General features: G+C 41.1%; 1 protein-coding gene across 5 annotated transcripts in view; it reads right to left on the minus strand.

The window, feature by feature from the left end:
- Positions 1-19,005, minus strand: part of SYTL4 (synaptotagmin like 4) — a 66,928-nt gene that overhangs the window by 14,511 nt on the left and 33,412 nt on the right. For all 5 annotated transcript variants that reach the window (XM_027535277.1, XM_027535276.1, XM_027535278.1 and 2 more), the window contains 8 exons: positions 10,288-10,389; positions 9,738-9,813; positions 9,005-9,095; positions 8,789-8,892; positions 4,364-4,456; positions 2,558-2,736; positions 2,162-2,264; positions 1,483-1,644 (listed from right to left, as the gene is read on the minus strand). In XM_027535277.1, the coding sequence (XP_027391078.1) occupies positions 1,483-1,644; positions 2,162-2,264; positions 2,558-2,736; positions 4,364-4,456; positions 8,789-8,892; positions 9,005-9,095; positions 9,738-9,813; positions 10,288-10,389 (910 nt within the window). The remainder of the gene's footprint in view (positions 1-1,482; positions 1,645-2,161; positions 2,265-2,557; positions 2,737-4,363; positions 4,457-8,788; positions 8,893-9,004; positions 9,096-9,737; positions 9,814-10,287; positions 10,390-19,005) is intronic.

Consider the following 19,005-nt stretch of genomic DNA (forward strand, 5'->3'; position numbering starts at 1 on the left):
TTGAAGTTGAAACTCCAATACTTAGGACACCTGATGTGAAGAGCTGACTCATTGGAAAAGACCCTGATGCTGGGAAAGATTGAGGGCAGGAGGAGAAGGGGACGACAGAGGATGAGATGGTTGGATGGCATCACTGACTCAATGGACATGGGTTTGGGTGAACTCCGGGAGTTGGTGATGGACAGGGAGGCCTGGCGTGCTGCGGTTCATGGGGTCACAAAGAGTCGGACACGGCTGAGCAACTGAACTGAACTGATATTGTTTTAATTTTGAACCATGTACACATAAATCCTTTTATTCTTAATGTTCTTGATAAGCAATATATGTAGACATGGTAAAAATTTCAAATGTTATAAAAAGGCATATAGAGAAAACTAAATCACCCTCCTACTTCAGTTTCTCTTTTTAGAAGCAGTCACTACTACTACTTCTATGTCTATCTTTCCCAAGTTATTCTATCTACCATGAACTATTTTTAGCATTGAAAATGCTAATGCTTGGGGCTGGTGCACTGGGACGACCCAGAGGGATGGTACGGGGAGGGAGGAGGGAGGACGGTTCAGGATGGGGAACACGTGTATACCTGTGGCAGATTCATGTTGATATATGGCAAAACGAATACAATATTGTAAAGTTAAAAAACAAAATAAAATTTAAAAAAGAAATTAAAAAAAATAAAAAAGTTTTACAGAAGAATCTTGCCACTGAAAAGTTCTGATAATCAAGAAGTCCTAACTCTGTTTTAGCAATTTCATCTTAACCTGAATGACAGTAACCTACTGAACATCTTTTATGTGCCAGGCACTGATTGGTACTCTGTATACGATCCAGCAGAAGAGAATATTATCATCATTTCCACTTTATAGATGAAGAAACTAAGGCCCACAGAATTTAGGTGACTTACCTAAGTTAGTTTTTAAGTTAGGTAATTTACTTAGCTGTCAAATCACAGTGTCTGGACTCAAATCCAGGTCCACACTCAGATCCCAGGTAATATTACACACTGTGCTACACTCTCCCCTGGGATTCCATCTCCAAAGTAATACTTCCCCTGGCTTGTATGACAAAGAGCACGGGAAGTGGAGCTCCATGAATTGGTTTACTTCCCATTTCTGTAGTGAAAAGGGCAGTTTTGAAAACCAGCACAGATTAGGATACATCCAAAAGGTTAGCTTGGAGAAAAGGCACAAGTCAGAATGTTAGGATACACCCAGACTCTAGAAGATGAGGAAGCAAAGCTTGACACACATATATATGAAAGACTTCAAAGGGGAACCACGGCTTCATCGTTCACCTGGCTTGTAACAGAAGAGATTACTGACACTTGCCATCCAAGAGCATCTGAAATTACTGTTAAACTAGGAAACCCCAGCAGGGGGCGTGAGAACTCCACAAACTACAATCAAAACTGTTCTACAGAAGTCACTGCAGATAATTCTACCTCAGATGCAAACTCTATAAGGAGCTGTTAAAGCAGACTACCTTTCCATGTAAAGGGAGACAATGATCCAGTTTCTTATCAAGCTTCCAGGAATCCATCTGGACCTCTGCCTCTCCAAGAAAAGTGTTTCTGCCAAAACGACCATGATGCCACACCGAGAATTGCAAAGTCCTCTGGGCCAAGAGAGATTCTGGGATTTCATACTGTGAAAGGAAAGGAGACACCCAAGATGATTAGTTCACAGTAATTTCTCAGAAAAATATTATTCCAAAATCTGAACAAGCATACTCAAAGTCCATAGTCCTGATCAAATCACTGTAGTCCCTAAGCACTTTGAGCTTCATCCCTCAAAGCCTTTACTTATCCCACTTCACAAAAACCTACCATACTCCAGGGGAGGACCTGGGATATAAATTTTTCCTTCAGTGGGTGAGGGAACACTGGAATATGCAAAAGAACTGCCAGGGAGACTCCTGATTACAAATGACCCCTTAAAATGAGATTTGCGACCACGAGGCCCTCCAACTTCACCAGAATCCAAGAAAATCAAACCAGCTTTGTTTGCTGAGAAGTCAGGATGTGAACAGATGCCCACAGTGTATCCTCAAACACAGACATGGCCGCTGAAAACCATGTTGACCAGCCATATAGTAGAGGAATTGCTACAGCTCAGCACACAAGACAGAACAAGTTCTATCCTCTCAGACTCTAGATACTTACTCTGAGGATCTCATCATATAACGGATTAATAGTGTCCTGCTTGATGCTGGTTTTTCTTTTTCCTTGGCGGGATTTGTCTGGCAGAAGATAAGCCTTCACATATCTAGAAGCCAAGGAGAATACTGAGTCATTGGCTGTCTTTTTGGAAACCTGCTTCTCACTTCCCTGTCTTCCATATACATATGCCATTATGAAGTGAAAATATCACATCAAGCCCTCTGCTACACACCATTCTTGGATTTTCCTAATCCTGGCCCCTTTCCCACATCTCCCCTAACCACTCTCAATCACACCTCCCTGTCTGCCCAGGAAGTGAGAGCTTTGGTTCAAGGGTGCCCAGAGAGATGTTGGGGTCTGATCATCTCCAAGCACTGGGCAGGGTCCAGAAGCACTCACGGATTTGAGCGCTTCTTGGCTTCATCAGCATAGGCCAACTGTTGGCACTCCTTCACGTGAATGACCAGAGCCTGTGTTTGCTGCTCGTACTTCAGAGAAAAGGCAATCTTTCCAGTCACAAAGATGTTCCCGAAATCACCGGCTTCACTATAGATGCTCATCATGCTGCCAATCGTACTCTGAAGATAAAGCACCCACATAACAGGTGGTAACTAGACTTATCATGGTGAGCATTTTTAAATTTACAGAAATCTATGTTGTATGACAGGAACTAACATAGTGTTATAGGTCAATTATACTTCAAACATAAACAAAACTCATAGAAAAAGATAGCAGATTTGTTGTTATAAGAAGCAAGGGGTCAGGGGAGGGGGAATTATATGAAAGTGGTCAAAAGGTGCAAACTCCCAGTTTTAAGATAAATAAGTGCTAGGGATATAATACACAACATGATACACACACACACACACAGAGTATAATTAACACTGCTCTGTGTTATATATATTAAAGTGGTTAAGAGACAAATACTAAGAGTTCTCATCACAAGGAAAAAACTCTATTTCTTTAATTTTGTATCTATATAAGATGATGGATGTTCCCAAACTTATTGTGGTAACCATTTCAAAATGTATATTAGTCAAATCAATATGCAATACACCTTACACAGTGCTGTATGTCAGTTATATCTCAATAAAACTGGAAGAAATAAACAAACAAGATAAAACACCCATAAACATCTGGTGAAGGCACACTCTCCCTGCCACATTGTTCACATTTTCACTCATGAGAAAGTCAGTCACTAAACAAAACAAAAGCCCCTGCAACTAACCAGTACGGCCAATGGTCTTGTACCCAGAATATAAGAGAGAGCTAACAGCACACTCACAACTGCTTACAACTGCTGAGGTTTACCAATCAGCTCACCTAGGTTCTGAGCTGCTCTTCTTATTCTCTTTTTATATATTTTTATTGTTAATTTTCAACTGCCCCAGAAGGTGAGCAAGGAGTAGAGGCAGCGTACAGCTGAGTCTGATTTTGGTGTATACTATGTATGTTATGATGTTGATTAGAAGGGATCAGTTATCAATTAAAACAAGGAGCGTTAATTATCTGTGGGTCTCTTTTATCCACCTTATCCCTCTCAAGGTCTACAGAGAAAAGTGACTGTGTCAGATTTGGAGGGAAAACCCCACCTGAGGTGAAAAGCTACGTTCCTCTCAGCTAATAATCAACTCTGCAAGCCTACCGTTCTCTTCCTGTGTGTGAGTATGATCATCTATTCATCCTGCTTTCTGACTGTTTCCCCTAAACATCAATCTTCATACTTAATGACAGAACTAGGCCCCGATTCTTAAATGTCCCTTTAACTTTATGATTCTGATTGGTATAGTTTTCCCTTAACCATATCCTGATGCTAGGTAACCCTGCCAAGACCCTTCTCATGGCATTCACCACCCTTGAATGTGAGACTTGGGGTGTGCTCTGATGAGAACACCTGAACTTTCTCACTTTGTGGCCTGGGTACCTTTTTAGGGTAGAAGTTATGGGTTACTGTTCACAAAGCTGTGATGAACATCTCTAGCCCTAACTACCTGAAATAAGAATTTCCAGGGCAGAGACTGAGAAAGTCACCTAACTGCACTAAGCAATTATGGTCTAACTTGAGAAAAGGAACAAACAAATGCATCTCACTTACCTAGAAAGAATAACCAGAACTTCCCCACATCCTGACTCTGCTCTAGGGAAGCAGTTCCATCTTACCTGGTACCCCAACACGTCCACAGCCACAGAACTAATGGAACTTACCATGGAGGAACCACTTCTCATGCTGCTTCTGGCTAGCTTCTGACGATGCAACTTCACCAGGTGGTCAATGTCTTCTTCTTCTTCTTCCTCTTCCTAGAATGATAAATATACATTCAGAGTTAATAGAAATAAGAAAAAGTTCAAAAATGAATATCTTTCCTTTAGTAGGGGCCATAATTGTTGCTAAGCTCTGAGGTGTCATGTGCACACATACATGCTTATCTCTATCTTTGGGTTTCCCTATTTCAGGCTCCCAAACTACATCCCAACCATCCTTCTCAAATCACAAAATAGTAAGAATATCTCTTTTTAATTTGACTGCCCCAACCCAGCCATCTCTTTACATTTTATTAAGTGTGGCATAAATCCCTTGGAGGAGATTGCCATTACCCCCACCATTGAGCCACCGAATAGATGACCCACAAACTGGAGAACAATTATATCAAAGAGTGTCCAGGAGTCTCCGGTGGATGCGTGGGTCAACAGTGGCCTGCTGCAGGGTCAGGGCACTAAATACAACAGACCTGGGAGCTGCAGAGCACGCTGGCATAAGTCCTTTTGAAGGAGGTCACCATTACTGCCATTACCCCTATCACAGTTCAGGCCAAACTACAGGGAGGGAATACAGCCCCACTCATCAGCAGAAAACTGGGTTAAAGATTTACTGAGCATGCTCCGCCCCCATCAGAGCAAGACCCAGATTCCCCCACAGCTACTCCCTCCAATTAGGAAGTTACCACAAGCCTCTTATCCTCATCCATCAGAGGGCAGACAGAATGAAAACCACAATCACAGAAAACTAACCAAACTGATCACGTGGATCACAGCTGTGTGTAACTCAATGAAACTATGAGCCATGCAGTGTAGGGCCACCCAAGATGAACAGGTCAGGGTGGAGAGTTCTGACAAAATGTTGTCCACTGGAGAAGGGAATGGCAAACCACTTGAGTATTCATGAACAGTATGAAAAGGCAAAAAGATATGACACTGAAAGATTAACTCCTCAGGTTAGTAGGTGCCCAATATACTACTAGAGAAGAGTAGAGAAATAGCTCCAGAAAGAATGAAGAGGCTGAGCCAAAGAGAAAACAACGCCCAGTTGTGGATGTGACTGGTGATGGAAGTAAAGTTCGATGTTGTAAAGAACAATATTGCATAGGAACCTGGAATGTTAGATCCATGCATCAAGGTAAATTGGAAGTAGTCTAATAGGAGATAGGAGTGAACATCGACATTTTAGGAATCAGGGAACTAAAGGGACTGGAATGGGTGAATTTAATTCAGTTGACCATTATATCTACTACTGTGGGCAAGGATCCCTTAGAAGAAATGGAGTAGCCCTCACAGTCAACAAAAGAGTCTGAAATGCAGTACTTGGGAGCAATCTCAAGACAACAAAATGATCCATGTTACAAAGGCAAACCATTCAATATCACAGTAATCCAAGTCTATGCCCCAACCACTAATGCCAAAGAAGCTGAAGTTGAATGGTTCTATGAAGACCTACAAGACCTTCCAGTACTAAGACCAAAAGAAGATGTCCTTTTCTTCATAGTGGACTGAAATGCCAAAGTAGGAAGTCAAGAGATACCTAGAGTAACAGGCAACTTTGGCCTTGGAGTACAGAATGAAGCAGGGCAAGGCTAACAGAGTTTTTCCAAGAGAATGCAGTGGTCATAGTCAACACCTTCTTCCAACAACACAAGAGATGATGCTACACATGGACATCACCGGATGGTCGATACTAAAATCAGATTCATTATATTCTTTGCAGCCAAAGATGAAGAAGCTCTATAGAGTCAGCAAAATCAAGACTGGGAACTGACTGTGGCTCAGATTATGAACTCTTTATTGCAAAATTCAAACTTAAATTTAAGAAAGTAGGGAAAACCACTGGACCATTCAGGTTTGACCTAATACAAATCCCTTATGATTATACAGTGGAAGTGACAAATAGATTCAAGGAATTAGACCTGATAGACACACTGCCTGAAAAACTATGGACAGAGGTTCATGACACTGTACAGGAGACTGCGATCAAAACCATCCCCAAGAAAAAGAAATGCAAAAAGGCAAAATGGATGTCCCAGGAGACCTTACAAATAGCTGAGAAAAGACAAGAAGTGAAACGTAAAGGAGTTAAGGAAAGATACCCAACTGAATGTAGAGTTCCAAAGAATAACAAGGAGAGATAAGAAAGTCTTCCTCCATGATCAATGCAAAGAAATAGAGGAAAACAAAAGAATGAGCAAGACTAGAGATCTCTTCAAGAAAATCAGAGATATCAAGGGAACATTTCATGCAAAGATGGGCAAAATTAAGGACAGAAATGGTATGGATCTAGCAAAATAAGAAGATATTAAGAAGAGGTGGCAAGAATACACAGAACTATACAAAAAAGACCTAATGATCCACATAACCACGATGGTGTGATCACCCACTTAGAGCCAGACATCCTGAAATGTGAAGTCAAGTGACCTTTAGGAAGCATCACTACGAACAAAGCTAGTGGAGGTGATGGAATTCCAGGTGAGGTATTTCAAATCCTAAAAGATGATGCTGTGAAAGTGCTGCACTCAATATGCCAGCAAATTTGGAAAACTCAGCAGTGGCCACAGGACTGGAAAAGGTCAGTTTTCATTCCAATGCCAAAGAAAGGCAATGCCAAAGAATGTTCCAACTACTGCACACTTGCACACATGTCACACACTAGCAAAGTAATGCTCAAAATTCTCCAAGCCAGGCTTCAACAGTACGTGAACCAAGAACTTCCAGATGTTCAAGCTGGATTTAGAAAAGGCAGAGGAACCAGAGATCAAATTGCCAACATCTGCTGGATCACTTAAAAAGTAATGGAATTACAGAAAAACATCTACATCTGCTTCATTTACTATGCTAAAGCCTTTGACTGTGTGGATCACAACAAACTATGGAACATTCTGAAAGAGATGGGAATACCAGACCACCTGACTTGCCTCCTGAGAAACCTGTATGCATGTCAAGAAGCAACAGAACAAGACATGGAACAACAGACTGGTTCCAAATTGGGAAAGGAGTACATCAAGGCTGTATATTGTCACCCTGCTTATTTAACTTACATGCAGAAAGTTATTGTCACCCTGCTTATTTAACATCATGCAAAATGCCAGACTGGATGAAGCACCAGCTGGAATCAAGATTCCTAGGGAAAGTATCAATAACCTCAGATATGCAGATGATACCACCCTTATGGCAGAAAGTGAAGAAGAACTAAAGAGCCTCTTGATGAAAGTGAAATAGAGTGAAACAGCTAGCTTAAAATTCAACATTCAAAAAACTAAGATTGTGGCAACTGGTCCCATCACTTCATGGCAAATAGATGGGGAAACAATGGAAACAGTGACAGATTTATTTTCTTGGGATCCAAAATCACTGCAGATAGTGACTACAGCCATGAAATTAAAAGACACTTGCTCCTTGGAAGAAAAGCTATGACCAACCTAGACAGCATAATAAAAAGCAGAGACATAACTTTGCTGACAAAGGTCCGTCTAGTCAAAGCTATAATTTTTCCAGTAGTCATGTGTGGATGTGAGAGTTGGACCATAAAGAAAGCTGAGCTCCAAAGAATTTATGCTTTTGAACTGGGGTGTTAGAGAAGACGCTTGAGAGTCTCTTTGACTGTAAGGAGTTCAAACCAGTCCCTCCTAAAGGAAATCAGTCCTGAATATTCATTGGGAGGACTGATGCTGAAGCTGAAACTCCAATACGTTGGTCACCTGGTGAAGAACTGACTTATTTGAGAAGACCCTGATGCTTGGGAAAGATCGAAGGCAAGAGGAGAAACTGACTCAATGGACATGAGTTTGAGCAAGCTCCAGGAGTTGGTGATGGACATGGAAGCCTGGCATGCAAAGAGTTGTACATGACTGAACGACTGAACTGACTGACTGAAGTATTTACTTGAGCCTCCAACCATATATCAAGCAATGTTTAGAAAACAAAAGAGATAGTGAAATATAATCTCTTTCTTTAAGCAATTTAGCAACCAGATTTACTTTAGAATTGAGAGAGAAATCAAAATTCATGTTACCTTTTCCTAAGGAACTAAACAGGTAAATTGAGAGTATCAGGTAGTAAAGTCAACTTTGCTTGTGTGCATGCTAAGTTGCTTTAGTCGTGTCTGACTCTTTGTAACCCTATGGTCAGTAGCCCACCAGGCTCCTCCCAGAATCCTCCATGGGATTCTCCAGGCAAGAGTACTGCAGTGGGTTGCCATGCCCTCCTCCAGGGGATCTTCCCGACCTAGGGATTGAACCCGTATCTCTTACATCTCCTGCATTAGCAGGCAGGTTCTTTACCACTAGTGCCACCTGGGAGGCCCAAAGTCAACTTTATATATATAATTTTTCATATGGTTACCAAGTGAAATACAAGGGTATTTACCATATCCACACTGAGGCCTGGGACAGATTTGCTCCTGTCTCCCAGGGCGCCACTTTCATGCCCCACATCTTCCGGACGAAGATCGATCACAGACTTAGTATATTCTGAGTGGAAAATCAAAAACCAAAGCAAAAGAAACATACTCTTCTCCATACTAATAACCCACCAAGTATTCTGAACATCAATCTCAAAAGGCCATGAAGGGAAACCAGCTACCTGAAGGCCTGAGGATTTTTCTGGTGTTCTTCTTGAATATCATTTCACCTTCGTCCACAGATACCACATTTTGACCCCTAAGCTGAGCTTCCTAGGAACAGATAAGGGCAAAATAATGGAAAAAGACAGTTGGGTAGGTAGAAGAGTTGATTAGGGAAGAAGACTCAGATATTCACCAAATTATGACAAACTTAAAGATTAATTTAATCTTAGGGCTTTAACTTAATCCTAAGAAGTTGCACAAAATCTATTTTTTTTTTGTTTGTGGTTTACACTAACTTCTTAAACTTTTATTTTGTATTGGGATATAGCTGATAAACAATGTTGTGATAGTTTCAGGTGAACAATAAAGGGACTCGGCCATAAATATACATGTCTCCATTCTACCCCCAAATTCCCGTCCCATCCACGCTGCCACATAACATTGAGGAGAGTTACACATGTTATACAGTAGGCCCTTGTTGGTTATCCATTTTAAATACAGCAGTGTATATATGTCCATCCCAAATTCCCCAATTATCCCTTCTCCTCATCTTTCCTCCTGGCAACCATAAGTTCATTCTCTAAAACCTATTTTCTCACGTTTCAACCAAAACCTTAGAAAATGCTACCACAGATATTTGAACTAAAATTTGTTTGCTTCAATTCTTAATTTAAATTCTTCCTGAGAAAGGAAGGAGAGAGACACAAAGACAGAAAGACAGAGATCAACCAACCAGTAACTAAAGCTTACCTTTTCTACTTGAGGTTTGGGAGCAGACATCTTCTTCCATTCTGGAAAAAGGCCAGATTTATCCAGTGAGTCTCTCCTGGGGGCAGATACAGAAACTGTAATAAAATCACCTCCTCCTCCTTTCCCCATCTATCCAGGGACCCAAGCTCTGTGGAAGGAAAGCCACTGGCTTAAGGTCAGTAACCAAATGCAGAAGGTAAACTTCACATCTGATTCACCTTGAAGGAATGCAGACAATCAGATAAGTAGCTTTGTACAAATACAAACACTCACACCCCCATGCCTAAGGGATAGCAGCATCCATTGCTGCTGGTCCAGGGGTCCAAGAACACTCTCCAAGATGCAGCAGCCTGTGGAAGTTAGTGTGTTCCAGAAGGCTGTGCTCAAAGAAGTGCTAGTGGGAGACTTGCAGCAACAGAGAAATTACTTCATTCACCTTACCAAGTACAGAAGTCAGGAACACTGAAGGCAGGGGAACCCCACACCCTGGCTCTAGAGAACAAAACGGGAGCTCGGTTGAGCAGAACGGCCGGGACTGGGGACATCTCACCTGGACATGGTATCCGAGTCAGCTGTATAGCTATCCAGGCTCTCACTCTCGGCTTCCAGTACACTCCTTCCACTTTTCAGCTTGGGCACTTCAAATGACATGCTACAATAAAAACCAAGAGCCAACACATAAAGAAAGTGGGCTCTCCTGCTGGGTGTTGGGCTTCCTTCCAACTCCTTCACAGTGGTAGCCTAAGTGATCTTTCTAAGAGCTAAGTACACTTTTAAAACTGCTCAGAGGTTCTCTACTGCCCTTGGGATTGAGTTCAAACTCCTTAGCATGGCAAGAAAATCCTTATGAGTTGACCCCCTGCTCATCTCTACAGACTCATTTTTCACCTCTCCTTATACTTTACATTATGGAATGATGAAGCTCTCTTGGTTCCCTGAATATGACAAAGCTGCTTTTCTTCCCTCTTATCTCTGCCTGGGATGGTCACAGTGGCCATTTTTCTTGTTTACTTGAAACTCCTGGCTAAATCTACTCATTCTTCCAGTCTCTCCTTACATGTCAATTCCTCCACATCTCTGACCATGCCCCAACCCCAAGTATGGATTAGTAGCCTTTCTATGTGCTCCTAAAGCAACCTGATGTCTTTTATACAAATTATTTAATTTGTTTGATAATTTGCTTGATAAACAAACGACTTGTTTAGTGTCTTTCTCCTCCATTAGACTAAGTTGCAGGATATCAGTGATCACATATTTTGTTCACTGCTAAGTTCCCAATGCCTAGCAGAGAAACCAGCATAGACTGGGCACTCAATTATTTGTTGACTGAATTCTTGACTAAATGCCTTCAGTGGGGCTTAAAGTATGTTCATAAATAAGCAGTATGCTTTGAAGATATTATTAAGAAGACCAGAATTTCTTTTCAGTTTAATGAAGGATGACCCTGGGCATTCAAAACAACAGTCCTCATCTCTAAAGGGAAGGACACAATTCCTGGATCCCTTACCTCAAGGAATGCTTATAATAATAATCTCCTAACTGAACTCCCTACTTCTGCCCTTGTCCCCATACAATCTATCCTCAACACAGCAGCTAAAATGAGCTTTAAAAATATAAACCCAGGGAATTCTCTGGTGGTTCTGTGGTTAGGACTCCACACTTCCAAGTTCAATCCCTGGTTGCGGAACTAAGATCCTGCAAGCCTGGCAATGTGGAATAAATACACACACATATATATACACTATATTAATATATATATCCAATACAGAATTGCCACACAAACTCAGCAATTCCACTCATAGGTATCTACCCAAGAGAACTGGGAGCACGTGTCCACACAAAAAAATTGTATATAAATGTTCACAGAAGCATTATTCACAATAGCTAACAGGTGGAAACAGTCCAAATGTCTATCAACAGATGAACAGATAAAGGAAATGTGGTACAGCCATAAAACGAAATATTATTGACAACAAAAAGGAATGAAGTTTTACACATGCTACAACATAGATGAACCTTGAAAATATTATGCTAAAGTGAAATGCCAGACACAAATGGCCACATTCTGTATGATTCCATCTATAGGAAGTGTCCAGAATAGGCAAATCCACAGAAACAGAAAGCAGAATAGTTGCTGCAGAAATGGGGAGTGACTGCTTAACGGGCACAGGGTTTCTTTTTGGAGTGATGAAAATGTTCTGAAATCAGGCAGTGGTGATGGCTGCACAATATTCTGAAAGTACTAAAAGATACTGAATTGTATACTTCAAAACTGTTAAAATGATTAACCTTATGTGAATTTTACCCCAATTAAAAAAAATAATATCACATCATTCAGAGCCCTCCTTCTAACTCGGAATAAAGACAGAGTCCTGACAAGTGTCAAAATCTTACATTATCTGCTTTTCACCCAGCCTCTGTCTTTATCCCCTACCCTCTCCCCTTGTTTGTCAGTTCCAGATGACTCATACTGCCAAACACAAACCCACTTTAAGGTTGTTATACCTGCTGCTTTCTCTGCCTAGAAAGTATCTCTTTCCCCCAGATGCTCTCAGGGTTTGTGTCCTCTTTGCTTGTCTCCTCTCAAATGTCATCTTATTATTATTTATTGTTATTATCAATTATGTATAATAATTATTAATTATTATTAAGCCTTTCCCTGCACTGGCCTAGATAAAACTGCCTGCATACATACACGCTTTCCTGGTACTCCCTTTTAGACTCCTTCATTTTTCTCCACAGCACTTGTCAACATCTGACATATATTTACTTGATTATTCACTTACTGTCTGTGTCCCCCACTACCAAATCTACACTCCTCAAGCAAGGAACTTTGTTGTCGTCACCAGTATATACTATTGCCTAAAACAGTGCTTGGAAAATAGTAGGCATTCATAGACAAACAAATGAAGGAATTAATAAGAAAAGAACACAGAATGAAATAGCCAAAATCTATAACGTCTTAGGCAGGAGAGAATAAACTTTCCAAGTTATCATAACATGATATTTGAGATATCTCTATGAAAACAAACAGCAGGGGTTGAAATCCTAGGGCATGCCAGAGGTGAAACAGTGTCATTTCTTGAGAGATATATTAGCTTTATAGTCAAAAACACGCAGGGAGCTTGATTTCATTTTCACTTTAGAATCATTCTTTTTCTCTCTTTGCTCCAAAGAACAAAGAACCCAAAGCAGAACCATTCCTCTAGAGAGATAGCTTAATAGTGGTCCATGGAGAGTGTTTTCTGCTTGTATTTTTTCCTAAAGATTAATACGTACTGATCCAAAGCTGATACAAACCACTCTAGGGCAAAAAAGCAATTATTTGACATCTGTGCAGTAGAAAAATAAACTTAGAGATGGGAGTCCTGGGCTCTAACTATCTAATGATCTGAGGTAAATCACTTACCCTGCTTTCTTTTCTGCAAAAATAAGGGAGTTGAATTAGATTATTTGTGAGGCTCCATAATTTTATGAAAAATATCATTTATGGCCACTTAATCCGTTTTCATGTTTAGGATAAATGAAAGTCTTCTGGGTTCAATGAGACAAGAAGTCATAGATAGCCAGAAGCAGTGGGCTTCAGAAATTACATTATGACCAGTGATGTCAGATGTGTTCAATCAAGTTCAGAAAATAAAAGCCATTCTTATCCACAAAAGAAGGGGAGGGGCTCATCACCTAAAACAGATGAGTCACCCAACCAAGGCTGTGTGGATAAAATCATAGTACATACATACAATGACACACCATATGAGAACAAAAAGAATGAGGCAGACCCCTGCTAATGTTATATTTTTCTGTCATTTTTTTTCCATTTGCACCTTGGGCTATAACTAACATTAATAAAGTGCACGTGTTTAAGTGTTTGATTTGATGAGTTTTTTTATTTATTTTAATTGGAGGCTAATTACTTTACAATACTATGTTTTTTGCCATACATCGACATGAATCAGCTATATGTATACATTTGTGAAACCATCACCACAATTAAGCTACTGAACATGTCTATCACTCCCCAAAGTTTCCTCATGCTCCTTCATAGTCCATCTTTCCCTCCTCAGACCTGTCTTCAAGTAAGTGCTGATCTGCTGTCATTAACATTTAGCTTGATTTTTCTAGAATTTTATATAAACAGAGTCATACAGTAGGTCCTCTTTTTTTGTTTGACTTCTTTCACTCAGCATGATTATTTCAAGATTCATCCATGTTGCTGCATGTATCAGTAATCCATTCCTTTCCATTGCTGAGTAGTATTCCACTGTATAAACAAAGCAAAGTTTATCCTTTCACCTGCTGATAGACACTGGAGTTATCTCTAGGTTTTGGCAATCACAAAGCCGCTATGAACATTCATGCACAAGTCTTTGTATGGACGTATTTTTGTGTTTCTCTTGAGTAAATATCTAGAAATTTAAAGGCTGATTCACAAGGTAGGTGCACGTTTAACTGGTTAAGACACTACTAAACTCTTTTTCAAAGTGGCTTCACCATTGGACGTTCCTACCAGCACTGTATGAGAATGCCAGTTGCTCTACATCCTCATCAAAAATTGGTATGGTTGGGGATCAGGTCAAGATGGCAGAGGAGTAGGACAAAGAATTCACCTCTCCAACAAATATATAAAAAATACATGTGAAACAATTCTCACAGAATATCTACTGAATATTTTCACTGAATATCCTCACTGAATACCTACTGAAAGACCTCAGACTTCCAAAGGGCAAAAAAAATGTCCATATAACTGGACAGGACAAAGGGAAAAAGGAAGAGAGAAAGGAATCAGGACTGGGACCTGTGCCCCTGAGAGGGATCTGGGAGGGAACTGTGAAAGAGAAAAGGGTTCCACCCATAGGAAAGTTCCTTCACTGGCGAGAGATCAGCCAGGACAGAGGGGCAGCTTTAGAGCCTCAGAGCAGAGTGTAGTAACAGGTCTGCAGAGGGCAAAGCAGACAGGGACCTGCACAGACAGTGCCAATGGCATTCCCCAGCCTGAGACACTGGTCTGTTGGGGCGGGTGGGGGCTAGGTGCTGAGTATCAGGTTATAGAGGCCAGAGCTGGGGAGAAGACTGGGGTTGCCTACATAAAGACAGCCTGAGGGGGCTAGTGTGCGGTGCGCCACATAACGGTAGTACAAGAAGAAGCCTGGGCCCACCAGAGAGCCAAGGTGCCATTAGAGGGTGGTGAGCTAGGAGAGGGGTGGGCTCGCCATAGAAGCTTCTTTCCCCAACCATGTACTCTCATATTGGCAAGGCACTGCCTACAAAAGCTCCAGGCGTGGGTGCGAGCCACCACTGCCATCTCAAACCCCAGAAGAGGGCACAGTCTGCTGCTACCACTGAGGGCCCCACAACCGGGTGCCAACTGCTGTACCTGCCTTCCTGGGAGCGCACTTGCACTCTCCCTGTTAAGGGGATAACAGCCAACACACACTGAGGAAAGAGACAGCAAGCATCCAAACCAAAAACAGCCCTCATGCCAAAAAAATATTAAACACACTACGCTATGCAGGAACACTCCTGCAGATAAACAGCCCTTCTAGAATAAAGTAGATATTTGTTTCTCCTAAACTCACAAAGAGAAACATAAGCAAAATAAAGAAGCAGAGGAACCACTCCCAGTTAAAAGACCAAGAGAACTCCCCTGAAGGAACAAACAACGAAATAGATCTCTTCAGTCTAATAGACACCAAGTTCAAAAATGGGGTGATGAAAATACTGAAGGAATTAAGAAAGCATAGTAAGCATAGTGTTAGTCACTTAGTCGTGTCCAACTCTTTGCGACCCCATGGACTGTAGGCACTTGACTCCTCTGTTCATAGAATTCTCCAGGCGAGCATACTGGAGTGGGTTGCCATGCCCTTCTACAGGGGATCTTCCTGACCCAGAGATCAAACCCGGGTCTCCTGCACTGCAGGCAGATTCTTTACCATCTGAGCTCCCAGGGAAGCCCAAAGAAAGGAATTAAGAAAGATGAGTATCAAAGAATTGATGCTTTCGAATCATTTCTATGTCGAATCATTGACATAGAAAGATGCCAATGTTATATTTTCAGGAGAAGACCCCTGAGGGTCCCTTGGACAGCAAGGAGATCAAACCAGTCAATCCTAAAGGAAATCAACCCTGACTATTCATTGGAAGAACTGATGATGAAGTTCCAACACTTTGTCCACCTGGTGTGAAGAGTTGACTCACTGGAAAAGACCCTAATGCTGGGAAAGATTGAAGGCAGGAAGAGGAAGGGACAGCAGAGGATGAGATGGTTAGACAGCATCACTAACTCAATGGACATGAATTTGAGCAAACTCCGGGAGATAATGAAGGACAGAGGAGCCTGGCATGCTGCAGTCCATGGGGTCACAAAAAGTCAGACACAACTTAGCAACTGAACAACAACAATGTATACAGTATGATCCTTTTGTAAAAAGAAATTAAAATTTTAAGAATCCAACTCATATTTGTACATTGAGACAGTATGGCAGTCTATACACCAGAATTATTAATGACAATAAGAACTATCTGGGGCAGAAAAAGTAAACTTACTGGGGACTCATTTGATATATTTCTATATTGCTTTTCATCAATCATATAAAACATGATAAAATCTCATTTCTCTTCGGATGAGGGAAAGTTAGGGGGAAAAAACACAAATAAAAAGTCAAAACTTCGCCAGCAGCAACCAAATGAGGAAAGGAATAAAGCCTCAAGATATGAAGTTTGAAAAGTGAAGGCTAATAAAACAGAAGAAAGATCTAGCTTGGCAAAACATCTTCCAATGTGTACAGATCAAGTGAATGAGTAGGGAATCCTGAGGTAAGATAAAGAAAACAAAAATCCTCAAGATTTATACACCAGATATCAATGGGCACCCCAACCAAGGCAGACAAGCCTTCTGTGGGATGTCATCTCTCAGGGCACTGGTATGAACTAGAGGATGCATATAGAGCTAGATTGAGTGAGACCAGACACTTAAGACTGAGTGAGCCAGACAGGGAAGCCTGGTATGCTGCAGTCCATGGGGTTGCAAAGAGTAGGACATGACTGAGAGACTGAAAAACAACAAGACACGAGAATTTCAGGAGACTGAAACCCAGTATCCCCAAGTTATCTTTTGCCCCTCCCTTCAGTTTAGTTCAGTTGCTTAGTCATGTCCAACTCTTTACGACCCCATGGACTGCAACATTCCAGGATTCCCTAACACCAACTCCTAGAACTTGTGCAAATTCATGTCCATCGAGTCAGTGATGCCATCCAGCCATCTCATCCTCTGTTGTCCCCTTCTCCTCCTGCCTTTAATCTTTCCCAGCATCAGGGGCTTTTCAAATGAGTCAGTTCTTCGCATCAGGTGACCAATGTATTGGAGTTTCAGCTTCAGCATCAGTCCTCCCAATGAATATTCAGGACTGATCTCCTTTAGGATGGACTGTTTGGATCTCCTTGCAGTCCAAGAGACTCTCAAGATTCTTCTCCAACACCATAGTTCAAAAGCATCAATTCTTCGCTGCTCAGCTTTCTTTATAGTCCAACTCTCACATCCATACATGACTACTGGAAAAACCATAGCTTTGACTAGACAGACCTTTGTTGGCAAAGTTATGTCTCTGCTTTTTAATATGCTGTCTATCTTGGTCACAGCTTTTCTTCCAAGGAGCAAGCATATTTTAATTTCATGGCTACAGTCACCATCTGCAGTGATTTTGGAGCCCCCCCAAAATAGTCTCTCACTGTTTACATTGTTTCCCCATCTATTTGCCATGAAGTAATGGGACCAGATGCCCTGATCTTAGTTTTCTGAATGCTGAGTTGTAATCCAGCTTTTAAATTCTCCTCTTTCACTTTTATTAAGAGGCTCTTTAGTTCTTCTATTTCTGCCATAAGGGTGGTGTCATCTGCATATCTGAGGTTACTGATATTTCTCTTGGCAATCTTGATTCCAGCTTGTGCTTCATCCAGCCCAGCATTTCACATGACACACTCTGCATATAAGTTAAATAAGCAGGGTGACAATATACAGCCTTGACATAATCCTTTACTGATTTGGAATCAGTCTGTTGCTCCATGTCCAATTCTTTTTTTTTTTTTTTTTTCCATGTCCAATTCTAACTGTTGCCTCTTAACCTGCATACAGATTTTTCAGGAGGCAAGTAAGGTGCTCTGGTATTCCCACCTCTTTAGGAATTTTCCACAGTTTGTTGTGATTCACACAGTCAAAGGCTTTGGAGTAGCCAATAAAGCCGAAGTAGATAATTTTCTGGAACTCTCTTGCTTTTTCCATGATCCAACAGATGTTGGCAATTTCAAATCTGGTTCCTCTGCCTTTTCTAAATCCAGCTTGAATGTCTGGAAGTTCTTGGTTCACGTACTGTTGAAGCCTAGCTTGGAGAATTTTGAGCATTACTTTGCTAGTACAATTGTGCAGTACTTTGAACATTCTTTGGCATTGCCTTTCTTTGGCATTGGAATGAAAACTGACCTTTTCCATTCCTATGGCCACTGCTGAGCTTTCCAAATTTGCTGGCATCATCTTTTAGGATTTGAAATAGTTCAACTGGAATTCCAACACCTCCACTAGCTTTGTTCGTAGTGATGCTTCCTAAGGCCCACTTGACTTCACATTCCAGGATGTCTGGCTCTAGGTGAGTGATCACACCATTGTGGTTATCTGGGTCATGAAGAACTTTTTTGTATAGTTCTTCTGTGTATTCTTGCCACCTCTTCCTAGTATCTTCTGCTTCTGTTAGGTCCATACCATTTCTGTCATTTATTGTGTCCATCTTTGCATGAAATGTTCCCTTGGTATCTCTATCCCTTTGTAACCCCTCCCTTGGGTTATAGAAAAGAAGTATATAAACAGCAATTCCTTTTTTCCCTAAGTATTTTATTTCATTATTTTTAATTTATTTTTAAATTAAAGTATAGTGGCTCAGACAGTAAAGAATCTGCCTGCAATGCAGAAGACTCAGATTCAATCCCTGGATCAGGAAGATCCCCTAGAGAAGGAAATGGCTACCCACTCCAGTATTCTTGCCTGGAGAATTCTATGGACAGAGGAGCCTGGCAGGCTACAGTCCATGGGGTCACAGAGTCAGACACGACTGAGGGACTAACATGTCCACATAAAAACTCATTACAAATGTTCATAATAGCATTGGTCCAAAAAGTGGAAAGAACCCAAACATCTATCAACAGATGAATGGATAAACAAATGGGGGTATTTACATATAATGGAATATTATTTGGCAATAAAAAGAAATGAAGTACTGATACA

Source organism: Bos indicus x Bos taurus, chromosome X, assembly GCF_003369695.1.
Source record: "Bos indicus x Bos taurus breed Angus x Brahman F1 hybrid chromosome X, Bos_hybrid_MaternalHap_v2.0, whole genome shotgun sequence".
In the NCBI taxonomy this organism is placed as follows: Eukaryota; Metazoa; Chordata; class Mammalia; order Artiodactyla; family Bovidae; genus Bos; species Bos indicus x Bos taurus.